This window comes from Pollachius pollachius (assembly GCF_949987615.1).
Source record: "Pollachius pollachius genome assembly, chromosome: 6".
NCBI classification, from domain to species: Eukaryota; Metazoa; Chordata; class Actinopteri; order Gadiformes; family Gadidae; genus Pollachius; species Pollachius pollachius.
In genome coordinates this window covers 4,700,079-4,724,613 of record NC_136939.1, presented here as the reverse complement: position 1 = coordinate 4,724,613, position 24,535 = coordinate 4,700,079, and the positions used below count along the sequence as shown (strand labels likewise).

Below are 24,535 nucleotides of genomic sequence, written 5' to 3'. Positions count from 1 at the left end.
TGGGTGTCTGCTTTTTTTCCTTATATTTCCCAAATCCATATATCAACTCTCATCTCTCTCTCTCTCTCTCTCTCCCTCTCCCTTTCTCTCTCTCTCTCTCTCTCTCTCTCTCTCTCTCTCTCTCTCTCTCTCTCTCCCTCTCTCTCTCTCTCTCTGGTCTGAAATGACTCATAAAGCTGTGGTGACCTCATGCAGCCTGATGCATTAACATGCTCCAAGATGGATCGGCGGCTCTGAGCGATTGGCTCCGCTCCGCTGCGTTACACGGTGGACTGGCCGGGGCTGGAGACGCACAGCGGACCAGCCCCGGGTTCCAGGGAAACTCTGGTGGTCGGGGACACGGCAAGCACTGGGAACCAATGAGAGAACAGGGGAGAAGGAGGAGGAGGAGGAGGAAGGTTGAAGAAGAGGAGGGTGGAGGAGGAGGAGGAGAAGGAGGAGGAGGGTGGAGGAGGAGGAGAAGGAGGAGGGTGGAGGAGGAGGAGGGTGGGGGCTGTTGGCACCTTCCCAGGTGAACGACAGGCTGCGGGGGGGAGGAAGGGTGGGGGCGAGACACATAGGGAGACAGAGAGAGAGAGAGAGAGAGTGAGGGGCAGGACTCTGGGGCGGGAGGGAGTGGGTGTGTGAGGGAGAGCGAGAGACAGAGGGGGAGAGAGAGAGAACTAGAGAAAGAGAGAGTGACAGAGAGAGAAACTATATAAGAACCCTTTCTCACATACACTCCCACTTCTGCTGTGTACATTTTTTTTTTGCAGGTGCCGGCTGTGTTTTGCACACCTGTGTCCAACACAGTGAAACACCAAGGGAGCGAGGCATCTTTGTGTGTGTGTGTGTGTGTGTTAGTGAGTTAGTGTGTGTGTGTGTGTGTTGAACCTCCAGAGGAACCTCTACGTTCGGCGAGATGAAGCTGGTGTCCGTGGTCACCCTGGTGGTCCTGACCGCCTGGTCGCTGGACCGTGCCGACGCCTCGGCCTACGACACCATCGTCAGCCACAGCCGGATCCGCGCCAGGAAAGAGGGGTAAGGATGAGAGAGAGAGAGAGAATAATCGTGGGGGGCAGTGTCACTGGCAAAAAGATTTTGAATAGAAAAAAAGAACAGAAAGAAAATGATTATTCAACTGAAAATGGGAGAATTGATGGTGAGGAGTTTGCAGTTTTCAAGAGAGATTTATTGCTGGTTCATTTTGTCCATGTTCCTTTTGAAATTCATGCCAGACAAGACACATTGAAGAAAGAATTAGCTCATCCATCATGGAAAATGAAATATCTCTCCTCAGGTTGATTTACTCATGGTCTCATCGGGGGTATAATTTGAGTTTGAGTTGATTTTAGACCATTGAATTTGATATAGCATCCCAAGTCTTAATGATCCCATTTGCAATGAATCAAGTACTTTATGTCACTCTAACATGCTCATAAAAAGACAAGTAATCAGACACAGCTTCAGAACCTTTTGAGTTTTTTGCAGCATTAATTTTGGAAAACCCAGCAAAACATGTTCTTGATCCAAAATATCCAAAACAGTAAGCAAATAAGTAATTTATGCCTGTTTTATGTGAACCAATATGAAGCTAAATGTCATGGTTAAAAACAACCCTAAAACATGATTTGTATTCAAACTCTTGTCCCAATGAAAACATTATTTTTGTTTTCTCAATCACTGATGTTTCCCCAACCCCTCCCTTCCTCTCTCCCTCCCTGTCGCTCTTTCTCTTTTTCTCTCTCCCCTCTCCCCCACTATATCCCCCTCCCTCCTCCTTCTCTCTCTCCCCTCTCTCTCCCTCCCCTCTCTCCCTCCCTCTCTCTCTCTCTCCCTCCCCCCTCTCTCCCTCCCTCTCTCTCTCTCCCTCCTCCCTCTCTCTCTTCCTCCCGCTTTCTCTTCCGCTCCCTCCCCACCTTTCCTTCTCTCTCTCCCTCCCTCTCCCTCGCTCTCTCCCTCCCCCTCTCTCCCTCCCTCTCTCTGTCCCTCCCCCCTCTCTCCCTCATCTCTCTCTCTCCCTCCCCCCTCTCTCCTTCCCTCTCTCCCTCCCTCTCTCCCTCCCCCCTCTCTTCCTCTCTCTCTCGATCCCCCTACTCTCCCTCCCTCTCCCTCTCTCTCTCCCTCCCCTCTCTCTCTCCCTCTCTCTCTCTCTCCCTCCTCCCTTTCTCCCTCCCTCTCCCTCTCTCTCTTCCTCCCTCTCTCTCTCCCTCTCCCCTCTCTCCCTCCCTCGCCCTCTCTCTCTTCCTCCCGCTCTCTCTTCCACTCTCTCCCTCCCTCTCTCCCTCTCTCCCTCCCTCTCTCTCTCCCTCCCTCCCTCTCTCCCTCCCCTCTGTTTCTCTCTCTCTCCCTCCCTCTCTCCCTCTCCCCTCTCTCTCCCTCCCCCCTCTCTCTCTCTCCCTCCCCTCTCTCTACCTCCCTCTCTCTCTCCCTCTCCCCTCTCTCCCTCCGTCTCTCTCTCTCCCTGCGGCAGGCCCAACGTGTGTGCACTTCAGCAGGTCATGGGGACAAAGAAGAAGTATTTCAGCACGTGCAGGAACTGGTACAAAGGCTCTATTTGTGGAAAGAAAGCGTAAGTCACTGAACTCAAACGATCTGATGATGATGACGATGATGATGATGCTTGGCATAAAACCAACCAGATAATTACTTTTTTATTAAAACATACTCAACTCCCTTTCATCCGTCAATCATATGGTATTTTTCCATGAAATCCACCCCATTATGATTATCATCGTAAACTTATGTAACCTAAAAAGACAACAAGTAAGGTTCTTAAAGACCCCGAAGGCATCCTGAAATGCGGAAATGACTCGAACTACATGAACTTCAGTTTATGAGAAACCTTTGAATATTCCCAGTCAAAAGACACACAATACCTTCTGGCCTTTGAGTCTTCCCAAGAAATGGATGCAAGAGATTGCCCTGATAAACTGTTGCACCCTCAGGCCAACGTTTGAAAGAATCCCCTCCCTGACACCTAACGGATGCAGAGAACAGGGGTCATCTGAGTTCTTAATTTATCAACAGTTGTTCACCGAACGGGCCTTTGGGCGACCGCGCTAACATGAGGCGACTGGGAAACTTTCTCCCACCAGTAAACCAGAGAAAGATGTTTCTGCAGAGTCTTCCCAAGCAGGGCATTTGTTGTTTCGCATGCAGCGGTGACCTCATCATTTCCCACGAGATCTCATCCTTGCATGGTGATTAGCTCAACGTCGTTTGTCAGTCCATCTTCCCTTCCCTCATTCCTTGCTTCCCTCCTTGGTTCATTCATGGCAGGATGGTCGCACGCACGCACGCACGCGCACACACACACACACACACACACATAAGCACACACACACACCCTGACCCAGGCATTTGTGGGGCTGCTGATTTAGCTTTGACGGAGATGTGTGGATTAGCTTAAGGAAATTCAAATCATTCCCTGTGTGTTTTTGTGTGTGTGTGTGTGTGTGTGTGTGTGTGTGTGTGTGTGTGTGTGTTTGTGCATATATGTGGTTGGGTGTGTGCGTGTCTGCGTGTGTCTGTGTTTGCGTGTGTGCATGTGTAAGCGGATCGTTCTTGGCTGGGCTCGCGGGCCGCTGGCAGTGGGCTGGGGAGAGGGAGTTGGTCAAAGCGTTTTGCAGGTTGGGACAGGCTGTAGGGTCAGAGGCTTCCAACAGCCGTTCTCGTGGTGGACCCGGGATGACGTGATGCCGTCCAGGTGGAGAGGTGCTTGTTAGGGGCCTTCTGTGGACTGTGGAGTGTAGGGTTCGACTGGAGATGCTCACACACACTGAAAGCTGCGCTGGTCTAGATTGCGATTGGGTAACACGCTGTGTTTCGGGACCGCGCCTCGAATCCTGTTGTGCGCACTAAGTGAACAAGTCTTCACCCTGCAACCTTTTTTTTTTTTACTGTAGATGCCGAAGAATGGATTTTGAATTCATGTTCGCCAGTTGTTGGGGTAACAGCGAAAACATATTAAATTCATGTTTGTTTTTATTTGTAGTATTCACTAATCACTTGCTTTGCTGGGTGACTCAGAACGGCTGATGAAAACCAGCACCGTGATATGCATCAGCATGGTGCAGAACACGTACACACACACACACATGCACGCATGCCCGCACACACTTGAACACACGCCCAAGTGTGTTAGTGCACATGGGTGCACTATCACACATTTTCACACACATTTTCACACACACACATGTACACAACCACGCACACACACATGTGCACAGACACACATGTGCACAGACACACATGTACACACCCACGCACAGGTTAGTCATGGTTTAGCTATCAGAGTGGTGCAGTCCTGTGTCAGGATATGCCTGGTTTCAATCTAGGAAAGTAACAGAAGGAGGGAGGATGGGAGAGACAGGAAGAGACAGATAATTAGATGAAGGGAAGCGAGATACAGAGAGCGGGAGAGGGAGAAAGAGAGAGACGGTGAGAGAGCGCGAGCAAGAGAGGTTTTGGGCAAGATAGAGAGGACCTGGGGGACGACTGATGGAAGAACCTTGTAAAGGAAGTTTTAAGTGTCACATTTGCTTTGGGGTTGCTGTCAACACATTTTTCTTCTTCCATCATAACGGGTGTTACCCATTCCTGTCTCTCCCTATGTCTCTCTCTCTCTCTCTCTCTCTCTCTCTCTCTCTCTCTCTCTCTCTCTCTCTCTCTCTCTCTCTCTCTCTCTCTCTCTCTCTCTCTCTCTCTCTCTCTCTCTCTCGTTGGTGTGTCCCCTGACAGTGAGGCCATTGTCTGGCAGCAGTGAAGCTGGTCAGGACAGCTGTGATGAGCCGGGGTCTGGCTGAGGTCGGTGATAGATCAGGGCCATGTGAGGTTAAACCTGGGTTTGATCAATAGTTCTTCAGCTACTGGGCGAAAGGCACATCAATGCAGAATGAACAAGAACAAGATTGTTTTTTTCGTTGTTCGTGTGTGTCTGTTTCCGAAAATAATGTCTGCAGCCACAGCAGCAGCACGGGACCCGCCACGGAATAATGTCTCCCGAATGTCCGTGTCCAAAAAGAACTTTGGGCGCTGAATTTGCGCTCCAAACGCTTTGTGCTTTCATGGGAAACCTGATTTGTATTACACGCAGCCGTCCCGTTTTGTGAATGCAGGTTTAATTAATCTGATACGGTGTGTGTCACAGGTGGCCTGAAAAAAAAAGAGGATGTTTACTGCGGTTGAAATCGAACTGCGACCACGAACGCTTTCATTCAGACTAAGTGGCCCTACCACACGGTCCCCGCCGGAGATCAGGTGGCCTTCATCAGCACAGCACTGAGGAACACACACAAGTAGAAACCAGTCACAGCGTGACACACCGCCAAGCCCCGACTGCATAGTGGAAAGGCTGAGAGAGAGAGAGAGAGAGAGAGAGAGAGAGAGAGAGAGAGAGAGAGAGAGAGAGAGAGAGAGAGAGAGAGAGAGAGAGAGAGAGAGAGCCGGAGGAATGCTGCTCAGCATCAGCCATGAGACCGGGGGTACAGGGAGGAGTAGGACATTCTGACAATAGCAATACACCGCCTGGAGACCTCAGACATACACACGGGAACGGTGGATTGTTTACATAAGAGTGGAACATTTAAGGATGTATGGGGTGTGCCCCCCACGTAAGTGTGTGTGTGTGTGTGGTCATGTTCACCGGTGTGTGTGTGTGTGTGTGTGCGCGTGCCGTGTGTTTTTGAAAAATTGTGTATGAGTGTGTGTGCATGCATGTGTATAGATGTATTTTAGTGTGTGTATGCGTGCGTGCGTGCGTGCGTGCATCTGGACTGCACATTGGGCTGAATCATTACGGGGACGCAGGGCAGAGCGTTGGCCGCTGCGCTCCGCTCCACCTCGGGTCTATAAGCCGTTCATCACGGCTGTCAGAGAGCCGCGCTGGCTGGGACCCGGGGCGCGATGGTGGAGCGCGGATATTTATGCACGTGCGCGGCACACCAAGCGCGCGGACGTCAAAACATTAGGATGACAGTAAGTAGCGTTAGCAACAACAAACAGCACCGCGTGTGGCATTTCTCTGCACGTGTTCGTTTAATAGGATAACATTACGGGGTTTCTTAAACGGCGCTGAGATATTGTTGTATCCTCGGGAATGTGTTTGTATTTGAGATCGGAGGATTAATTCGCCCCCAGTCTGATGTCGTGATGGATGTGTTTATATTAGGCTGACGTCAACTTTTCCCCTGTTACTCATTTTGGATTGTAAAGCTGGAGTTTAGATATATAAATCTCAATCGCAGAATGATGGCAAACCGTCCACAAATGAGTTACAACCTCTTAAACATGAAGCTCGCTAGAAAGGCCTTCTTCCAACCCAAGCAGCCTGCCGACTTAATGAAAATGAGCCATGGGAGCTGTTTACTTGACAGGCCTGTTTTGATTGCTTGTGTGGTAACCCCTTGCTGTGCTGCTATGTGAATCAGTGCAGAGTTTACAACGTGACATTGCCCTCAGGCGATCTGCACTCTGAGGGCATGTTAATTTGCAAAATTCCCGAATTGAGTCACTTTCTCCTGGATTTCACCGTACCTTTCCGAACAGGATACACTTGCTACAGCTACAAAGTTGGACATGCCACTAATATGGGCCTTATGTGAGTGTTTAATATTGTTGGAGCTTCCACCACCCATCATTTCTCGGCTGCTCTTAACAGCAATCATGGGCTTTTCCTAATTTGTCACAAATTTGGACAGTGGCTGTCTACTGGCAAGCTTCATCATCCAGCCTGTGCGGAGATGATGATCCGTTTTGCCGTATGTTTGCGTTCCAAAAGCCGTAGCTCGCCAGTTGAGCGTATTTCCTAAAAGCCTAAATCTTCCAGTGAGTTTTCTCTTTTTGTAACTTGGTGATTCATTCTGTGAAGAAAGGCCATGCAAGGAGCAGCCATCACTCAGGGAGGAGACTGCTTTAATCTATAAAACAACTCTGGAACAAACCCCCCCCCCCCCCCCGGAAAGTGCCTCACACGGGACCAGTCAGAGCCGGATGGACTGTGTTAGCACAGCCCGGTGCGAAAACACACGGGACTTAAACACACAAAAGGTCAATTAGCAAACAACACACAGGTGTGAAGCCATGTGTGGACGCCACACAGTGAACCGCTGGAGGGTAGGGATGCCAACACCCAGTGGACTCTAAGAGGGGGGGGGGGGGGGGGGGAAGAGAGAGAGAGAGAGAGAGAGGGGGGAAGAGAGGGGGGGGAGAGAGATGGAAAGGGAGAGAGAAACATAAGGAGAGAGAGAGAGGGAGAGAACAGAAAGAAAGCGTGCATTAAGAGAGAAGTTGAGAGCAAGCAGTGAACTATAGAAAATATATATATAGAGAGAGGGAGAGAGAGGGTTCATGCCTACAACCACTTCCAATGTGAGACATTCTTACGTTACTACGAACAGATAAAGGGAAGTTCCCCTTCCATGTTTAGGTGCACTGTGCCGCCACTTCCTGGGGGTTTAACGCGTGTGCTCCTTCCTTTGCAGGATCGTCCTCTACGAGTGTTGCCCCGGTTACATGAAGCTGGAGGGCATGAGGGGATGTCCCGCAGGTCAGTGGCCCCGGATTGCACCGCCACACTGCCCCTTTGTGCTGACACGCTGCAAAAACCCACGCTAGACAGCCCTCCCATTGAAGCGCACTTAATTAGTCTTTCCCCTGCTGGCCGGCTTCCCAGCCATCAATCCCATTTCCAAGGTTTCACAAGCCGCGTTCATACATCCTGCCAGTATCCTTATACTCCATTCGTCGTAGACCTCTCTGGATTTCATCCATAAAGTGCGAGTAGCAAAACAATAGGAACACTCAAGTGGCGGCCAGTCAGGGATCATTAAGCCGTAGCTATTCATTAGCGCTTTTACGTAACCGGCGGCGAAACACAAGCGCCCTGGCCATCGCCCGACGAGCTCCGCGGCGCCTCCCTGTGAGTCTTGTGTGTCCGTAATGTGTGCGTCCCTCAGTGGCCCCCATCGACAACATGTACGGCACCCTGGGCCTGCTGAAGGCCACCCAGACCCAGCAGTACGCAGAGGCCTCCAGCATCGCCAAGGAGCTCAGTGGCAAGGGCTCCTTCACCATGTTCGCCCCCAGCAACGACGCCTGGGAGGAGCTTGACCCTGTAAGTCCCTCAGGGGGGGGGGTGGATGGTTCTGTTGAAGGTGACATATTGCACCACCAGGGGTGAGTGGGATTAGCTGTTGCGAGCCATTTTGAAAATGGGGCCTCTTCTGACATCACAAGTGGGCGTGTCGCCCTAGATGTGTGCTGGATAGATCAGTCCACCAGCCTACCCAGCGGACTGTAGCAAACGTTGCTCATCTATCCCTCATGCATCTAGGTGGACACGCCCACTTGTGATGTCAGAAGAGGCAGATTTTCAAAACGACTTGGAACGGCCAATCACACTCACAACTGGTGGTGTAATATGTCACCTTTAAACTAAATGTTATTGGTATATTTATTCTGGGGCTGCAAGACTGGGAATGCTGTTTTTAATTGAATAAGTTGAGCACAGGTGTGTCTCATCAACGCTTGATCAGCAGGTGACCGGGCCGCTGTGTCAGCCAATAGGATGTCACCCATTAGCATGGGTTTAACCTAAAGAGGGAGCCGTTTGAGGCGAACTAATCGAGTTGTGTTTGGGCTTGGTTAGCCTTGAGGGAAATTAAATTACTAGGAGAGTTTACGAGACCACATAGTTGCCATTGAATTACTGATGTTGACAGTAACAGCTGTCAGCCGCTGAATTGTCATCATCAGTAATTCTATGGCAACTATGTGGTTGCCATAGAGGTCGCCCACTGATTAGGCGTTGATGCGACACACCTGTGCCCGACTCATTCAATCAAAAACAGCATTCCCAGTCCTGCAGCCCCAGAATGAAGATACCCGCGACCATTTAGTTTTAAGGTGACATATCATACCACCGGGTGTGAGTGTGATTAGCCCTTACAAGCCCTTTTGAAAACCGGCAACTATGTGGTCCCCTTCATTAATGTTCCTTGGGGAAACGAAATCCCCAGGAACGTTTATGTTAGCCTATAGTTGCCATAGAATTAGCACAACACCCAGCAGCCGTCCCTTTCTTTGAAGCGACTGGATGTTTGGTCTTCCCCAGCTGGTGAAAGCTGCGCTGGTGAGCAATGTGAACGTGGAGCTGTTCAACGCCCTTCACTACCACATGGTGAACTCCCGCCTGCTCACTAAGGACCTGAAGAACGGCATGACGCTCACCTCCATGTACAACGAGCTGGGCCTCTTCATCAACCACTACTCCAACGGGGTCAGTCGGGTGCCTCATGTCTGCCGTAGGGGTCATGCACATACTGAGTGTGTAAGGGTGTGTGGGTGGGTGGTAGTGTGTGTCGGTGTGTTTGCGTCTGTCTGTCTGTCTGTCTGTTTGTGGGTGTGTGAGTGTGTGTGATTGATGGTGGGTGTGTGGGGTTGTGTGTGTGTGATTGATTGTGTGTGTGTGTGTGTGTGTGTGTGTGTGTGTGTGTGTCTCTTTGCATGGATCGGATGCAATATGTTTTATACATTTCTGAGGGATCTTCAGTTATTCCAGGAACCACCACAAACTACTAAAGACTAAAGCCGTTCTATAATCAGTTGTTTGTGCATTTCTTAAAAGACTGACTTCAGTGTGACTATGGATATTTATAAACGGGGCAAGGCCTTCCTTAGACACTACAACGGAGTTAGTAGATAAAGTAAGAACAATTATGGATGGAGGGACGAAAGAGTGGATGGACGGCTGGAAGAACAGACAGACGCACGGAACGTCATCCCTTCGTAGGACCTCGAACCTCGCGCCCTCTTTCACCCTCTTCGTCTCTCCGGTTCTCCTGCCGCTCAGATCGTGACGGTGAACTGCGCCCGGATCATCCACGGCAACCAGGTGTCCACCAACGGGGTGGTGCACGTGGTGGACCGCGTGGTCAACACCGTCAGCAGCAGCATCAAGGACACCCTGGAGGTGGACGACGACCTCACCTCCTTCAGCGTACGTACTGCACATCAGGCTGCACATCGTACTGCCCACTGCGGATGCTCGTTGCTATGTGCTGCTACACCTGGCTAGTGGCTATGCTGCACTTCTCAACTAATTGGATGAGGAAAAGTTGTAGGTGGCTTATTAGGGTTAATTAGGGTGGCGGGACTAGTTGATAAACAGCTCGACAGGATAACATAAAGAAGAAGTGGTTTCAGGTTTCATCCGCTCATAGATATGTGCAAATAGTATCACCTGGAAAACGTGTGGGAAAGGCATTTAGTATTTCAATGCTGCACTTCCATTGCTGTATACCAGTAAACATACGTTAGCTCTACAGGACATATAAGTATAAGTATAGGTATAGGACAAATTATTGTTGCTAGAGCTACTTTTATTATGTAATCCTTAATAACAAGTTTGACTTCCTCTGTGGGAGTAAGCTGTGCCTTGTTTCCTCTGTGGTAGTAAGCTGTATCTTATTTGCTTGATTTCCTCTGTGGTAGTTAGCTGTGTCATGTTTCCTCTGTGGTAGTTATCTGTGTCTTCCTCTGTGGTAGTTATCTATGTCTTCCTCTGTGGTAGTTATCTATGTCTTCCTCTGTGGTAGTTATCTATGTCTTCCTCTGGGGTAGTTATCTTTGTCTTCCTCTGTGGTAGTTATCTGTGTCTTCCTCTGTGGTAGTTATCTGTGTCTTCCTCTGTGGTAGTTATCTGTGTCTTCCTCTGTGGTAGTTATCTATGTCTTCCTCTGGGGTAGTTATCTGTGTCTTCCTCTGTGGTAGTTATCTGTGTCTTCCTCTGTGGTAGTTATCTGTGTCTTCCTCTGTGGTAGTTATCTGTGTCTTCCTCTGTGGTAGTTATCTGTGTCTTCCTCTGTGGTAGTTATCTGTGTCTTCCTCTGGGGTAGTTAGCTGTGTCTTCCTCTGTGGTAGTTATCTGTGTCTTCCTCTGTGGTAGTTAGCTATGTCTTCCTCTGTGGTAGTTATCTATGTCTTCCTCTGGGGTAGTTATCTGTGTCTTCCTCTGTGGTAGTTATCTGTGTCTTCCTCTGGGGTAGTTAGCTATGTCTTCCTCTGGGGTAGTTAGCTATGTCTTCCTCTGGGGTAGTTAGCTGTGTCTTCCTTGGTTTCCTCTGCTTTAGTTAGCTGTTTCTTACTCTGTGGTAGTTATCTGTGTCTTCCTCTGTGGTAGTTATCTGTGTCTTCCTCTGTGGTAGTTATCTATGTCTTCCTCTGTGGTAGTTATCTGTGTCTTCCTCTGTGGTAGTTATCTATGTCTTCCTCTGTGGTAGTTATCTATGTCTTCCTCTGTGCTAGTTAGCTGTTTCTTCCTCTGTGGTAGTTATCTGTGTCTTCCTCTGTGGTAGTTAGCTGTTTCTTACTCTGTTGCAGTTATCTGTCTTCCTCTGTGGTAGTTATCTGTTTCTTCCTCTGTGGTAGTTATCTGTTTCCTCCTCTGTGGTAGTTATCCGCATTGTCTCCCCCCCCCCCCCCCCCCCCCCCCCCCCCAGACCTTAGCGCTTGCGTCCGGGGTGATGGAGAAGCTGGGCGACCCTGGCCACTACACCCTGTTCGCCCCGACCAACCGGGCCTTCGAGAAGCTGGGCTCTGGCTACCTGGAGAGAATCATGGGAGACCAGAAGATCATGTCAGGTAGCGTCTAATAGAGAAGATTCCTTCATAATGCTCTCAACTTTGGACCGATGAGTCATCTTTTGGGTCTTATATTGTTGTGCGCTATTAAAACTATAAAACTGCATTATTAGATAATATTACAGCTATAAAAAACAAAACCACTGCATGGAATTCCTGAGGGCATTAGGAGTAAGCTCAGTAACTCATTAAAGCTGCTGTTGGTAAGATTAAGAGTTAGAGAGAGAGAGGGAGAGACAGCTATTAAAACTTACAGCAGAGTTTCAATGCAAAATTCTACAACAAAACTCCACAGCCCATTTCCCAATCCACCTCATTCCCTCGTTCTTTTAAGACCGCTGGAACAATTTGTCTAATGTGGTATCAAGTCAAACAGACCTCAAACCACAGTAACTCTCCCTTTCTCTGACTCTCTGACAAAAGCATGAAAAAACACAGTAACTCTCTCTCTCTCTCTCTCTCTCTCTCTCTCTCTCTCTCTCTCTCTCTCTCTCTCTCTCTCTCTCTCTCTCTCTCTCTCTCTCTCTCTCTCTCTCCTCTCTCTCTCTCCCCCTCTGACTCACTCACACACACACACGCTCACACACTCATAAGCACATCCCTATAGGGACACGCATCAGCTTTCAGCAAAGAAAGCAGCTGTGGTTTAGCAGTGTTTAGCGCGGGTCATTAAACGTGTTACGTTGCGTGGTTTGTCTTGGAGGTTTCACCTCACCTAGATTCCCAGACGTCCGGCGGGCCCACTCGCAGCGCGGGCGTTAGAACCACGTCCAAAGTAAAGATGTTCCGGAGCCCGCGGCCTAATAACCGTTCAGTCGCGGTGGTTTTAAGGTCGTCGTAACTCACACACCATGTCTGGGATCCGACCGCCTCCAGAAAACCTGCGGGTTTGGAAATGGGTTTGAGCGGTTCCATCAGAGAACGTCTCGCTGCTGTCAGCCAGGACCTCAGGCTCAGTTTGACAGCTGGACTCCAGCGGAGGGGGGTAATCCCATATCTAGACGCTGACAGACGGAACATGAGAGAGAGATAGAGAGAGAGAGAGAAGGAACGGGGGATAGAGAGAGAGAAGGAACGGGGGATAGAGAGAGAGAAGGAACGGGGGATAGAGAGAGAGAATGAACGGGGGATAGAGTGACGAGAGAAGAGAGATGACAGAGATAAAAGAGAGCGATGAAAGACACGAGAGAGAAGGGGGGAGAGAGAGAGAGAGAGAGAGTGAGAGAGGGGGAGAGAGAACCAGAGAACGAGAGACAGACAGAGGGAAACAGGAGAAGAGCTTTGTTTGAGCGGTGCGCGCCAGGCCAGGTCTGGCTCCCGTGATTAACGACCTTGACAGTGGGGCAGTAATCCATGGGATCTGTTCCTTTCAAAAACACTGCCCTGACGTCTAACGATGTGCCCCCCCCTCCCAGCCCTGGTGAACTACCACCTCCTGAACAGCGTGCAGTGCGGGGAGGCCATCATGATGGGCACGGTGTACGAGACGGCGGAGGGCAGCTCGCTGCAGATCGGCTGTGACGGCGACCGCCTCACGGTCAACGGCGTCACCATGGTGCTGAAGAAGGACATCGTCACCACCAACGGCGTCATCCACCTCATCGACCAGGTGCTCGTACCGGACTCGGGTACGGCACGCACACGCACATACATGCACATGCGTATACATATGCATACACATTCACACATGTGCACACACACAAGCACACACACACAAAAACACACACACACACACAAATCATCGTTCCCATGGATATTACAAGTGTATACTTTAAACGATATGTAAAGAATTAGATAATGTATGGACAGTCTGGGGGACAGATGGTGTTATGTATCCTCGCTCTCGTCTGGACAGCCAAGGAGGTGATGGAGCTGGTGGGGGAGAACCAGAGCACCTTCAGCGACATGGTGGCTGAGCTGGGCCTGTCTGCCGCCCTGGGCCCCGAGACCGAGTACACCCTACTGGCCCCCGTCAACACCGTCTTCACCGGTGGGTGGGCCGCCCGCCCGTCTTTCCGTCTTACTGTCTGTCTGTCTGTCTGTCTGTCTTACTGTCCGTCCGTCTGTCCGTCCGTCTTACTGTCCGTCCGTCCCTCTGTCTGTCCGTCTGCTTATATGTCAGTCTAAATGTCTGCCTGTCTGTCTTTCTGTGTGCCTGTCTTTATGTCTGGCTGCCTGTCTGGCTGCATGTCAGTCTGTTTGCATGTCAGTCTAAATGTCTGCCCTGTCTGTTTATATGTCGGTATGTCTCTCTGTCATTCCGTTTATATAGCTAGATCAAAGAGGGATAATAGAAATATACAGCTATCCAAGGACATAACAAAAGACTAATTTCCTTTCAATATGTTGGCCCAGTCTGCGATTACAGCTGTTGTTACATTCACACAAGTACAATTTTCTCCCTCTACGAATCGTTACGACTTGTTTAGCTTGTCTTACTGTGTGTGCGTGCGTGTGTGTGTGTGATAGATGAGGTAATGAGGACGGACCAGACCCTTCTGAAGGAGACGCTGGAAAACCACATCCTCAAGCTGAAGGTCACCCTGAGCGAGCTCTACAACGGACAGCAGCTGGAGACCCTGTTCGGAAACCTTCTGCGCGTCTTCATCTACCGCACGGTAAGTCATCCGGAGTGTGTGTGTGCATGTTTTCGCAAGCGTGTGGACGCGTCTGCACACGGCTGCTCTTTCGCCAGTCCGACTGCCAATGAGAATTAAACAAGAATCGAGAGACAACGGAAAGAACGAGTGTGTTTCCACATCTCGGAGCTGACCGTCATTACTCGGCTCGTAATCAGCTGGAACGGTCATCTCCAGTGAAGCTTCAAGTGGAAAAAAAACACTATAAACACCCGGCTAATGACTAACTGACCTGGATCTGACCCCCAGACCCAGGTAAGAGCTGCCCCAGTCTGGGTGCTTCAGCCAAGTGTAATCTGCCGGCGATCAATCTCTTTCGCACCCTTCATGACGTCAGTGATGCGAGACGCGCGGCGGGCCTGTTACCCCTGGAGGAATAATAACGCCCGGGGCGCCGTGTCTGTTGTCTCCCGGTCAGGCGGTGTGCATCGAGAACTCCTGCATGCTGCGCGGCGGCAAGGAGGGCAGCAACGGAGCACTGCACCTGATGCGCTCCCTGATCAAACCGGCCCGCCGCAGCATGTACGAGATCCTGGTCGCCGACGGACGCTTCAGGTGACCGCAGACGGACGTTTGGTCTCAACACCAAATTGTTTGTTCTCCATTTCTTCCCTGTTCATTCAACGTTTTCTGGTCGATTCAGCTTTTTTTTATTCTTTGATTTTATTTATCTATATATATTTTTTTATTATATATATATATATATATATATATATATATATATATATATATATATATATATATATATATATATATATATATATATATATATATATATATATATATATATATATATATATATATATATATATATATATATAGGCCCATAGGCTTTATATATGGATTTACTTTGGTGTAGATATTTATAAAATGATGATAATTGTATTGATTTCATATCTTGTTTCCCTCCATCATCGTGTGTTGTTTTCTGTGGTGTGACATTAAGTGCGTCACCCTGTGCTGACGTTGTAGCTCCCTGTGTTTTGTGACAGGATCTTCCTGTCCCTGATGGAGAGCGCCGGGCTCACCCAGATGCTGGAGCAGGAAGGCTCCTACACCGTCTTCGCCCCCACCGACGACGCCTTCAATGGCCTCTCCAAGGAGGACCTCACCCTTCTCACCGGTCGGTTGAACCGTCGGAACCGGCTGTTACTCTGTTCCACCGAATCCATCACTGAAGGGTGGATGAATGACGATGGTGATTCGGCAGTAGCTCAGGAGGCAGAGCGGGTTGGCTGGTAACCGCAAGGATGCTAGTTCAATCCCCGGGTCCTCCTAGCTGAGGTTCGAGGTGTCCCTGACCGAGACGCCTCACCCTGACTGCTCCTGACGAGCTGGCTGTCGCCTTGCCTTGTCGACTCCGCCGTCGGTGTGGGAATTGGTGCATGAATGGTTGAATGTTAGGGTTAGCTTTTATAAAAAAGCGCTTTACAATATTGCCTAACATTCACCCCTTCATGCACACATTCACAGAGCGACGGCTGAGTCAACCATGCTATATAAATGCAACCCGTTTACCATTTGCCATGATGACGCGTGTGGTCCCCGGCAGGTGACGTGAACGCTCTGAGGACCATCCTGCTCTACCACTTCAGCAACGGGGTGTTCATCAACGGCGGACTGGAGGGCGGGGTCACCAATCTGCTGAAAACCCTCCAGGGACAAAACCTCCAGGTGTTGTCGGTGCGTACGTGAGGAGAATCCGGTCTGAGGGGACCAAAAGGAGTTTAATGTGTTCACCTTGAGTGGCAGCCGCAAGCGCCTTTGAAACTGTAGTTTTCACTAGTCCCAGCTCTATATTAAAATCAAACCAAGTTTACAGAATCTGTAAATCTTCTACTTCCCAGGCTATATATTATGGAGTACAGCCAAATCAACCCAACCAGTCATCCATGATTTCAGTCAAATGAGTTTATCATTACATCCTTTTATATATTACCTTACTGCTAAATGATCTCTCTACCTCTCAGTATCACTCTCTATCCCACCCCCTTTTTTTTTCTCTCTCTCTCTCTCTCTCTCTCTCTCTCTCTCTCTCTCTCTCTCTCTCTCTCTCTCTCTCTCTCTCTCTCTCTCTCTCTCTCTCTCTCTCTCTCTCTCTCTGGCCTGTAATCAGATTATCAGACAATGTCTCTCTTTTCAGGAACTCACTACTTACTTTGTAGAGACAGGAAGACTGAGGGCAGATTCTGCACCAGGATAGGAACAGGAAACGGGTCATTAAGGTGTATGTGGGTGGGGGGTGATGGGGATATCATGCATCCGGCTGAACTTGTTAAAAGCAGGACGTAGGAGGAGCGTGGCGTATTTCAAATTAGTGGGTGGAAGAGTCGGTGAAACGGATTTGGGGGAGGCGAGGAGAAAGGGAGGGGGGGGCTGGTTCCTCACCCTGTGACCACCAGGATCATCAGTGACGTGATTAGATGTTTTAAACACAGGAAATTAAATGCCCTGGGTGTTTCATTTCAAGGGCCCCTCACTGTCTCTGGAACCATGTTCAAGCACTTAGAGGCGTGACGCCCAGGTTGCTGTCTAAGAGCCGTTGTAATGATTAGGATCACTGCCATGGAATACAAACGTCCACGCCCCCCTCCCTCCCGGGCCCTACCAAGTACTGTTAACGTTGGCGTGAAGTAAGCCGAGGCAATTGTTAACAGATTTTCTCAGGCGCCAAATCCCATCCTTTTTTTCCGGATTTGGATGGATTTGTGAACGATGGAATGCCCGTGGTGTCGTCCCCAGGTGAACAACTCCATCCATGTCAACTCGGTGGATGTGCCAGACAACGACCTGATGGCCACCAACGGCGTGGTGCACGTGGTGAAGAACATCCTTTATCCCGCCAGTAAGCTCCGTCACACTGACCACGTGAACGTCGTAAAGTTGACTGTCAGAGTTTTCTGGACTGGACTCTAACCTTTTCTTTTTTTAATCATTTAGGGCATTTAGCGGACGCTTTTATCCAAAGCGACTTACAATAAGTACATTTGTTATAAGAAGTCAAACAATATATCACTGTCGGTACAGTAAAGATGTTCATAGTACCAAGTGCAAGTACTAGCAATCGCTAGGCAAACCCATTCCCCGTATACAGCAGTGATAGCTAGCTACTGCAGATGCTACACAATTAAGTACTATGAATAAGTACAACGTACATTAAGTGCGGACAATAAGTGTGAGCATTAAGTGCCAGGACGTACAACATACACTGCTATGGCCAAGTGTTGTTGTACTCACATCTTACTCATATAAGTGGGTCATCTTTTTGTGCTCCAGACATTCCCGTGGGCCGCGAAGACCTCCTCATTCTCCTCAAGAAGATTATCAAGTACATCCAAATCAAGGTGACACGTCATTCAATGTACTTTTGTATCTCAATGTCATGCTATTGGCCATTCTCAGTGTTCCTTCTTGTCATTCGTTCCCTAGTTTGTGTCTGGATATTCTTACGCCGAGATCCCACTCACTTTCATCAGTAAGTCTCCATTCACTTTTCTTTCTTCAGCATTAACTTCATTTGGCTCTCTACCATCAAAACACATGCCTTTCTATTCCAGAAAGGACCATCACCACTACCACTACCCACTATGTGGAAACAGGTGAAAGCTTGATTCCATTGAACATACCATTGCCCTGCCTTAATGCATATCTCTTGATTTCATGGCTGGCGGCCATGGTTTGACTCACATCACTGCCTTGCAGTCTAATCTATGTAATTCTGTATGCATACAAAGCCTCCTTTATGTCCTTGTAATAAGGTAAGACGCATGGCGTAGTCAAAGCTTATATGAAGCAATATGCTAACGTTTCAAGGGCTTCGCTCGGGTCGCTCCTTGTTCCTCCTTACGATCTACCTTCCCCGCTCCCTCGGTCTTCTAGGATGTCTTGGCCGTCGCTTCAGTCAGGTCCTTGGGGGGTGAGGTAATTAGCCTGTCAGAGGATCGCCGTCGGCCGAAGCCTGCTCCCCAACGGTGTTTGTTCTGTTTGGAAGGCATCCAAACCTGGCCCACCTCCAGACAGTGGGGAGCAGGCCTTGATAGATTAGATGTCCTCAGGAAGGGCAAGTCCCTTTTGTTTTGGGCTGGAAGATAAATGCTCGCAGACTCGCATAGTTAAACGGAAAGTTTGAACCTAGTTTGATTTATGGAGCGCAGTGAGCCCAAAAATCTACGAAGCCCGGGTTACCCGGGGAAAAGCATTTTGAGGAGCTCTCGGGATGTAGGCGATGGTGGAGGTGTCTGGGAGAGATTACTAGAGCGGGATCACTTGTGTGTGTGGATTAATTGTTTTTGGGGCCGAGGCCAAAGATTGGAAGCTCTCTGATGCTAACACATCTGTCGGCCCTCGTCCCCTTAAAGCCTGCCTATAAATACGAACACATAGGGAATTGTTCCTCGGAAACGGATGCTATGTAGACGGAGGTAATTGGTGCCGTTGACATCCAGACACATGCGCTGGCCCAAATACACAAAAAGGGTATTCAAAAAAGAATTGAGCAATATACTTTTTTAATTTCTTAGATTTACACAAATGCATCTGCTTTTATGAAACAGCAAATAACGCAGAATTCCGTGTTCATTACCACCACCCAGCTACGATTTAAGAATTGAAATCCCTGAGAACTAAGTGGTCACCTAGTGATTGAGGTCCATTTCTGCCCTCAAACTAACTGCTGAAATTGCCCGCTTTTACTTGATTGTCACGTGTCGTTTACATGCTGTCGTTTGTGTAATGTGATGAAAAACAAATGTCGAAACACATTTCCGTCATGGAGGGATTCCATGTCCTGATAACCGCCACACCTCCGCACAGTGCCTGGAGTGACCAAAGTGACCCGGGTCATCAGTGGCGGTGAGCCGAAGATCACCAAGGTAACCAGGGTCATCAACGCCGAACCCATCACCACCACGGTGGTGAGGGTGGTGGAGGAAGAGCCGACGCTCACCACGGTGACGAGGGTGATGGGGGGCGACGCCTCCCTCAACACGCTCACCGTGCACGGCGAGGCGGCGCCTACCGTCACCAAGGTAACCAGGGTCATCAACGCCGAACCCATCACCACCACGGTGGTGAGGGTGGTGGAGGAAGAGCCGACGCTCACCACGGTGACGAGGGTCATCGACGGGGAATCCTCCGTCAACACGCTGACGGGCGTCTTCGAGGTGGACCCCACCGTCACCAAGGTAACCCGAGTGGTTGGCGGCGGCGGCGGCGGCGGCAGCGAGGGTTCCGTCACCAAGGTAACGAGAGTGGTCCAGGGGGGAGGGTCCGTCAAAAAGGTAACGCGAGTCGTGGAGGGCGACCCGTCCTACACCAAGTTGACGAGGGTCATCAGCGGGGAGCCCCAGATCACCACGCGGACCGTGGAGTCGGAGCCCACCATCACCAGGGTGGTGGTCGGGGGAGAGCCCTCCATCCACCAGGTAACCCGCATGATCCAGGGGGGGGAGCCGTCCGTCACCAAGGTCACCGTCGAAGGCGAGCCCGGCCTCACCAAGGTCACCAGAATCATTGAAAGTGAGTCCTCTTTATTTGACCGTTTGTTTGCTATGGTTCTGGACCATGCTATGGAGTCCAATCGGGAAACGAGTCTGAGGAGTGGGGGTTTTTTTTCTGCCCAATAGCACATAGCGGTGACCTGGACATGGACGGAGAGATGAAGAAGGTTCTGGAGGAAGGTCAGTTTGTTTAGACATGATGAGAGGCGTAAACAGCATGCGTTCCCAAGCAGGCTACCCCTCGAGTGTCTCCGCGTAACTGCGACACATGAATGGTCAGAAGTCACCATTCATGCCTTAGCATTCACTGTTATATGTCAAGATGCTTTCATCTAACTTTGTTGGTTAATCATCATGGAACCGTCAGACAAATCTGTGGCATGGTGTGAACCGTTTTAATTGTAATGCTTGTGGTGTGGGTGTAGCAAGGGTGCTTTACACAGGTGCGCCCATGAGGTTTAGTCATTACAGTCACTGTTAAGCTAGGCAACGTTCCTTTACCCACACTGATCCCGTTACCAAGTGTTCTTCCAATTATGATGACTCCTACCTCCTACCCGCATTCTGACTTCCTTCTGTCCTGAAACCCAACACATTGTATTTTTTTGATCCCAACAAAACTGGTTCCTCATAGAGGTAGCCAAGATACAGAAGCACCAGGAAGAGCAGCTCCTGAAAATCGCAGAGGGAGGTTAGTTGGGCCCAGCGACCGACTGGCATGACTGTGCATTGGACCTGTGTTGACCTGAGGAGCACGCCGTCGTAGCACCTAATCGCCCTCATCTTCCAACCTCCGACACCTTCGTCGCTTTTGTTTCCCCACCTTCTCCCACTTTCAGTTTCCAAATTTGGTGTCAAACGCGGACACACTTGCAACGCAGTATAACTAAGTACACTTCTGATTAGGGCGTGATGCGAATTAAATGACTGCAATCCGAAGTTGCAGTACAGCCGTGTCTGCCGATGTAGCTTTGTACTAGTACTGGTGTCCCTGCCAGTGCTTCGTATAACGACCCGACTCTGCGTTCCCCAGAGGTCCATCCGCGCTCGCTACACATCATCCAGATGGTGGTTTAACAGACCGGCGGAGCCACAGAGAGCTATCGCCTTCGACCAGTGGGTAGTTTTATCGCTCTGGAGCTGCACAGTAAAGTTAATTTATGGGGATTCCACGGTTATAGCGTGGTGGGAGAGGGGCGTTCGCCAATCGTCGGCAGCAGACTGCTGCAACCGCTCAGAGGGCGCGAGGCGGCTTTACACGCTGAACTATGTTCCGCGGAGCTATGCGCGCTGTCGGGGACATCTTGGCCCGCCTCCAACCGACGCAACCCCACACCTCATTGCGTCAAGCTTTATGGTGTTTACATAAGCCTGGGCCCAGCGAGAAGGAGCAAGAGGCTTGTTGTTTCTTTAAAGTGCGTTAGTGTTGCCACTCGGGTTCCGATTGAAGGCTGTAAGCCTGACCTCAATGGCTCACCATGGGGATCTGTCTGACCATCCATCGTTCTGTCTGTCTCCTGTCACTAAACAACAGAGGCATGGAAAGAAGTGTCTGTCTGTGTTTTTGTGATTGTCTGTGTGTGTCAGTGTTAGAAATACACTAACATTAGGCTCAAGCTCGTCACTGTACTCTATGCTTATGTGGGCATTAGTCTTATGTGCAAATCACCTGCAGCCGCTCTGATGCTCACGTGCACAAGCACAAGCACGTAGGACCAAGCAGGAAGTAGAGCATGTTCGCATATCTCATGGAGAGAGGACGGGGGATCTTGAGATAAACATAAGCCCACTGTTTTGCTAGTGTCACCGAGGGTAGCCTGGGGAACTTTGGATCTATCTTTTGCTATTTTTATTTTCCTTTTGGGTACCTTCGGCATGCAATCGTCTCATGCATGTGTGTCTGTGCATGTCTTGTGTGCGGGATCATGGGAGCACTTCTGTGCTTGGGAGACCTTGCGTTTGTGTGTTTGTGTGAGAGAGTGAGGCAGAGAGAGTGTGTGTGTGAGGGAGAGATACAGTCAGTGCTTGTCTGCGTGTGTATGAGAGAGAAACAGTTTGTGTGAGGAAGAGAGTGTGTACGTGTTTGTATGAGAGGGAGGGGCAGACTTTTTGCATGCGTCTTTGTACATGTTTCTGTGTGTGTGTGTGTGTGTGTGTGTGTGCACATTGGCATGAAGTCTTGAATCAGAGTGTGAGTGTGCCTGAGTGTGTGTGTGTGTGTGTGTGTGTGTGTGTGTGTGTGTGTGTGTGTGTGTGTGTGTGTGTGTGTGTGTGTGTGTGTGTGTGCACATTGGCATGAAGTCTTGAATCAGAGTGTGAGTGTGCCTGAGTGTGAGGGCACGTGTTTGTGCACGTGTGTGTGCGTGTGCGTGTGTGCGTGCACATTGGCATGCACTCATGATGTCTGAGCTGTGGTGGCGGTGGCGGAGGAGGGCGGTGGCTACTTCAGGTGTATGTACCTGTTAGTCTGTCTGTCAGTCAGTGTGTTGCCAAGTCGCTAAATGACTATCAACGCCCCTCTCCGCTGCCGCTGTCAAGGTGAAGCCGGCGCCCTGCGAATCATCCAGCCTCAGATCTTTAAGGGTAGGGACCTCTGGAGCATCTCACCTCCTCCATGTCTTCCTCTGTCCACCTTTTTCAAGTAGTCCTCGCCTGGACCGAGACTCTAAGCGTCCTCACGCACGGAGGACAATTATTCAGAAATGCAATTTTTTTCGAAAGCATTTTCTTTTATTTGTGCTTAACTTCCGTCCGTCCCATTCTTCGTGTGTGATCGTGTTGTTTGTACCCCTCCCAGGTACTGACTTCTCTAAGATCACCACCATCCACGGCGACCCCAATCTGATCGAGCTCGAATCGGAGAGAATCTCCAAGCTGATTAGAGGTCCCTCTTAACGCTCACTCACAATTCAACGCATGCGTACATCTCACTGGCAGGCAGGGTGCGAGATATATTGATCTAACGCTGTTTGTGTGTTGTGTTCGGTGCTCAGACGGGGGTCCAGTAGCCTCTGCAAGGAGACCACCAGGTGAGCATTAGAGAATCATGCCACCTTTGGACGACATTCAAAACGTACTTGCGGGAGCCATGTATATTTATTTGTATATACTGTATATAATGTTTTTTTTGTTTCTGTCGCAGTCGGCGTGAGGAGAAGAAAGATGAAGGCCAGGCGTCACATCAGGCCAAGGCAGTGAGCTTGGCGCAGAGAAGATCCAAGCCCACAACCTCAAGATCCGGGGAGAGATATGGAGAGAGTCACCGGGGGTCCGAGAACGGTACGGAAAGACCAAACAATCGTGGGTGGACAAGAAGCGATGGAGTGGAGGGGCTCCTTGTTCCATCCACAAAACGGATGAATGCGACATTGGTTCAGAGCGCGATGGACGATGTTTTATACTGCAATGCTATAAGAAGTGTAATTAATGTAAGTATGCAAGGTAAATGTTTACTGCAGTGTGTAGGGGGAGGAGAGTGTAAGATAGGGTCGACCGTGGAGAGAGAGGACTTTGTGAAAGATTGACTGTAGTTTTTGTTTTGTTTCTTTGTTAATGAATGGCATACGCAGGTTTTTGTTTTCAAACTGGTGCTGACATTTTATACAACTGATGATGCATGACAAATGGTCACATTCACATTAACTCTTTTTTTCATTTTGTTTGGTTGATTTGGTGACTCAAATGTTTAATGGTTTTGAACGTATGCTTGGTTTTATGTTTGTCCACGTGATACAATACAAATCTCTAGTATTTTTTTACTGTATGCTCTGAGTGGCAAAGAGAGACCAAAATAAAAAAAAATTGTGTTTACTTTGGAAAACGGTTTTCCTTTTGCTTGTTTTTCAACCGGATGTACATACTTTTCACTGGAGCTTCACTTCTCCATGTCACTCCTGTCTGCGGTGATTTGACGGGAAATTCATTTAAGATATGGTTCAATAAAATTATAACAATTCATTGTTTGCATTTTATCAACGACTGCATCATAGTTGGCTGTCCCGTCCTCTGCCGACATGAAAGAAAAATCGATAAGTGTGACATCTGAATGAAGCTTTTTCTAAAACATTGGACAAAATAATAGTAGATAATATTGGCTAGACTATGACAGTTATCAGTAATGTATGCATAAATGTATAAATATGTATACCTACATCCACGACTACTTAGAGCAAAATATAGAATGATTATGGAAAAAATACTAAAATAACTTGACAGAATGAGTAAACATCTGATAAAAGGTCATGCTGAAACCTCTGGAATTCCCATAGAATGTGGCATAAAGCAAGGACCTTTTTCAAAATGTGGCCATTTTCAAACATGTATGTATGATAACATTTGAAAGAACCATACATTTATCTTATCAAAACATTATCATTCCCTCTATCTCCAAGGTATAGACTATTGGGTAAACATATGCAATGGAGGCAGAGAAGTCTGAAAGCATTCTAGCTTGCCACATAGTGAAATAGAAATGTTGTCATATTTTGAGTTATAGGCCCATGAAACATTGTCAAAAGGGGTAAAATTGCAATTCTACAGCTGGAAGGGGAAGGTATTGGGTGACTGTCAACATTGACCGATAGAAAGCAGAGAACAGGAGGTTAGCGTAACAGTTTAAAGACTCACAGTGGTCGGTGGGCCTGCTTCTGATAGATCCAGTCTGGCATTTCGTTTTGAGTTTCAAAAAGATAAATACCATTTAGACAATGTTTTCAAAATGCCACTGGTAAATTGTGAAAATATTTCACTTGGCTGAAACGTCTAGTCTACTGACTT

General features: G+C 49.0%; 1 protein-coding gene across 2 annotated transcripts; it reads left to right on the top strand.

Annotated features, from left to right (window-relative positions):
* The first annotated feature begins 850 nt into the window (after positions 1 to 850).
* On the top strand, positions 851 to 23,463 carry postna (periostin, osteoblast specific factor a). 2 transcript variants are annotated; one of them, XM_079737551.1, is made up of 23 exons: positions 851 to 1,020; positions 2,453 to 2,551; positions 7,464 to 7,528; positions 7,938 to 8,095; positions 9,095 to 9,259; positions 9,833 to 9,979; positions 11,481 to 11,622; positions 13,038 to 13,250; positions 13,478 to 13,612; positions 14,092 to 14,240; positions 14,680 to 14,816; positions 15,254 to 15,384; positions 15,814 to 15,944; positions 17,004 to 17,106; positions 17,538 to 17,605; positions 17,691 to 17,736; positions 17,819 to 17,860; positions 19,074 to 19,778; positions 19,886 to 19,939; positions 22,298 to 22,342; positions 22,557 to 22,643; positions 22,753 to 22,788; positions 22,902 to 23,463. In XM_079737551.1, exons 1-23 carry the CDS (start codon positions 902 to 904, stop codon positions 22,955 to 22,957), a joined length of 3,033 nt encoding a protein of 1,010 aa, XP_079593677.1. In that variant the 5' UTR covers positions 851 to 901; the 3' UTR covers positions 22,958 to 23,463. The 2 variants fall into 2 exon arrangements, with proteins under 2 accessions (XP_079593677.1, XP_079593678.1); XM_079737552.1 differs by lacking the exons at positions 851 to 1,020; positions 2,453 to 2,551 and adding an exon at positions 5,860 to 5,958.
* The last annotated feature ends 1,072 nt before the right edge of the window (positions 23,464 to 24,535 follow it).

Excerpts from the sequence above, each read along its gene's own strand:
- postna (XM_079737551.1), top strand. The coding sequence starts at position 902 with ATGAAGCTGGTGTCCGTGGTCACCCTGGTGGTCCTGACCGCCTGGTCG. Across the intron at positions 22,644-22,752 it reads AATCTCCAAGCTGATTAGAG|ACGGGGGTCCAGTAGCCTCT; the intron begins GTCCCTCTTAAC and ends TTCGGTGCTCAG. Across the intron at positions 22,789-22,901 it reads CTCTGCAAGGAGACCACCAG|TCGGCGTGAGGAGAAGAAAG; the intron begins GTGAGCATTAGA and ends TTTCTGTCGCAG.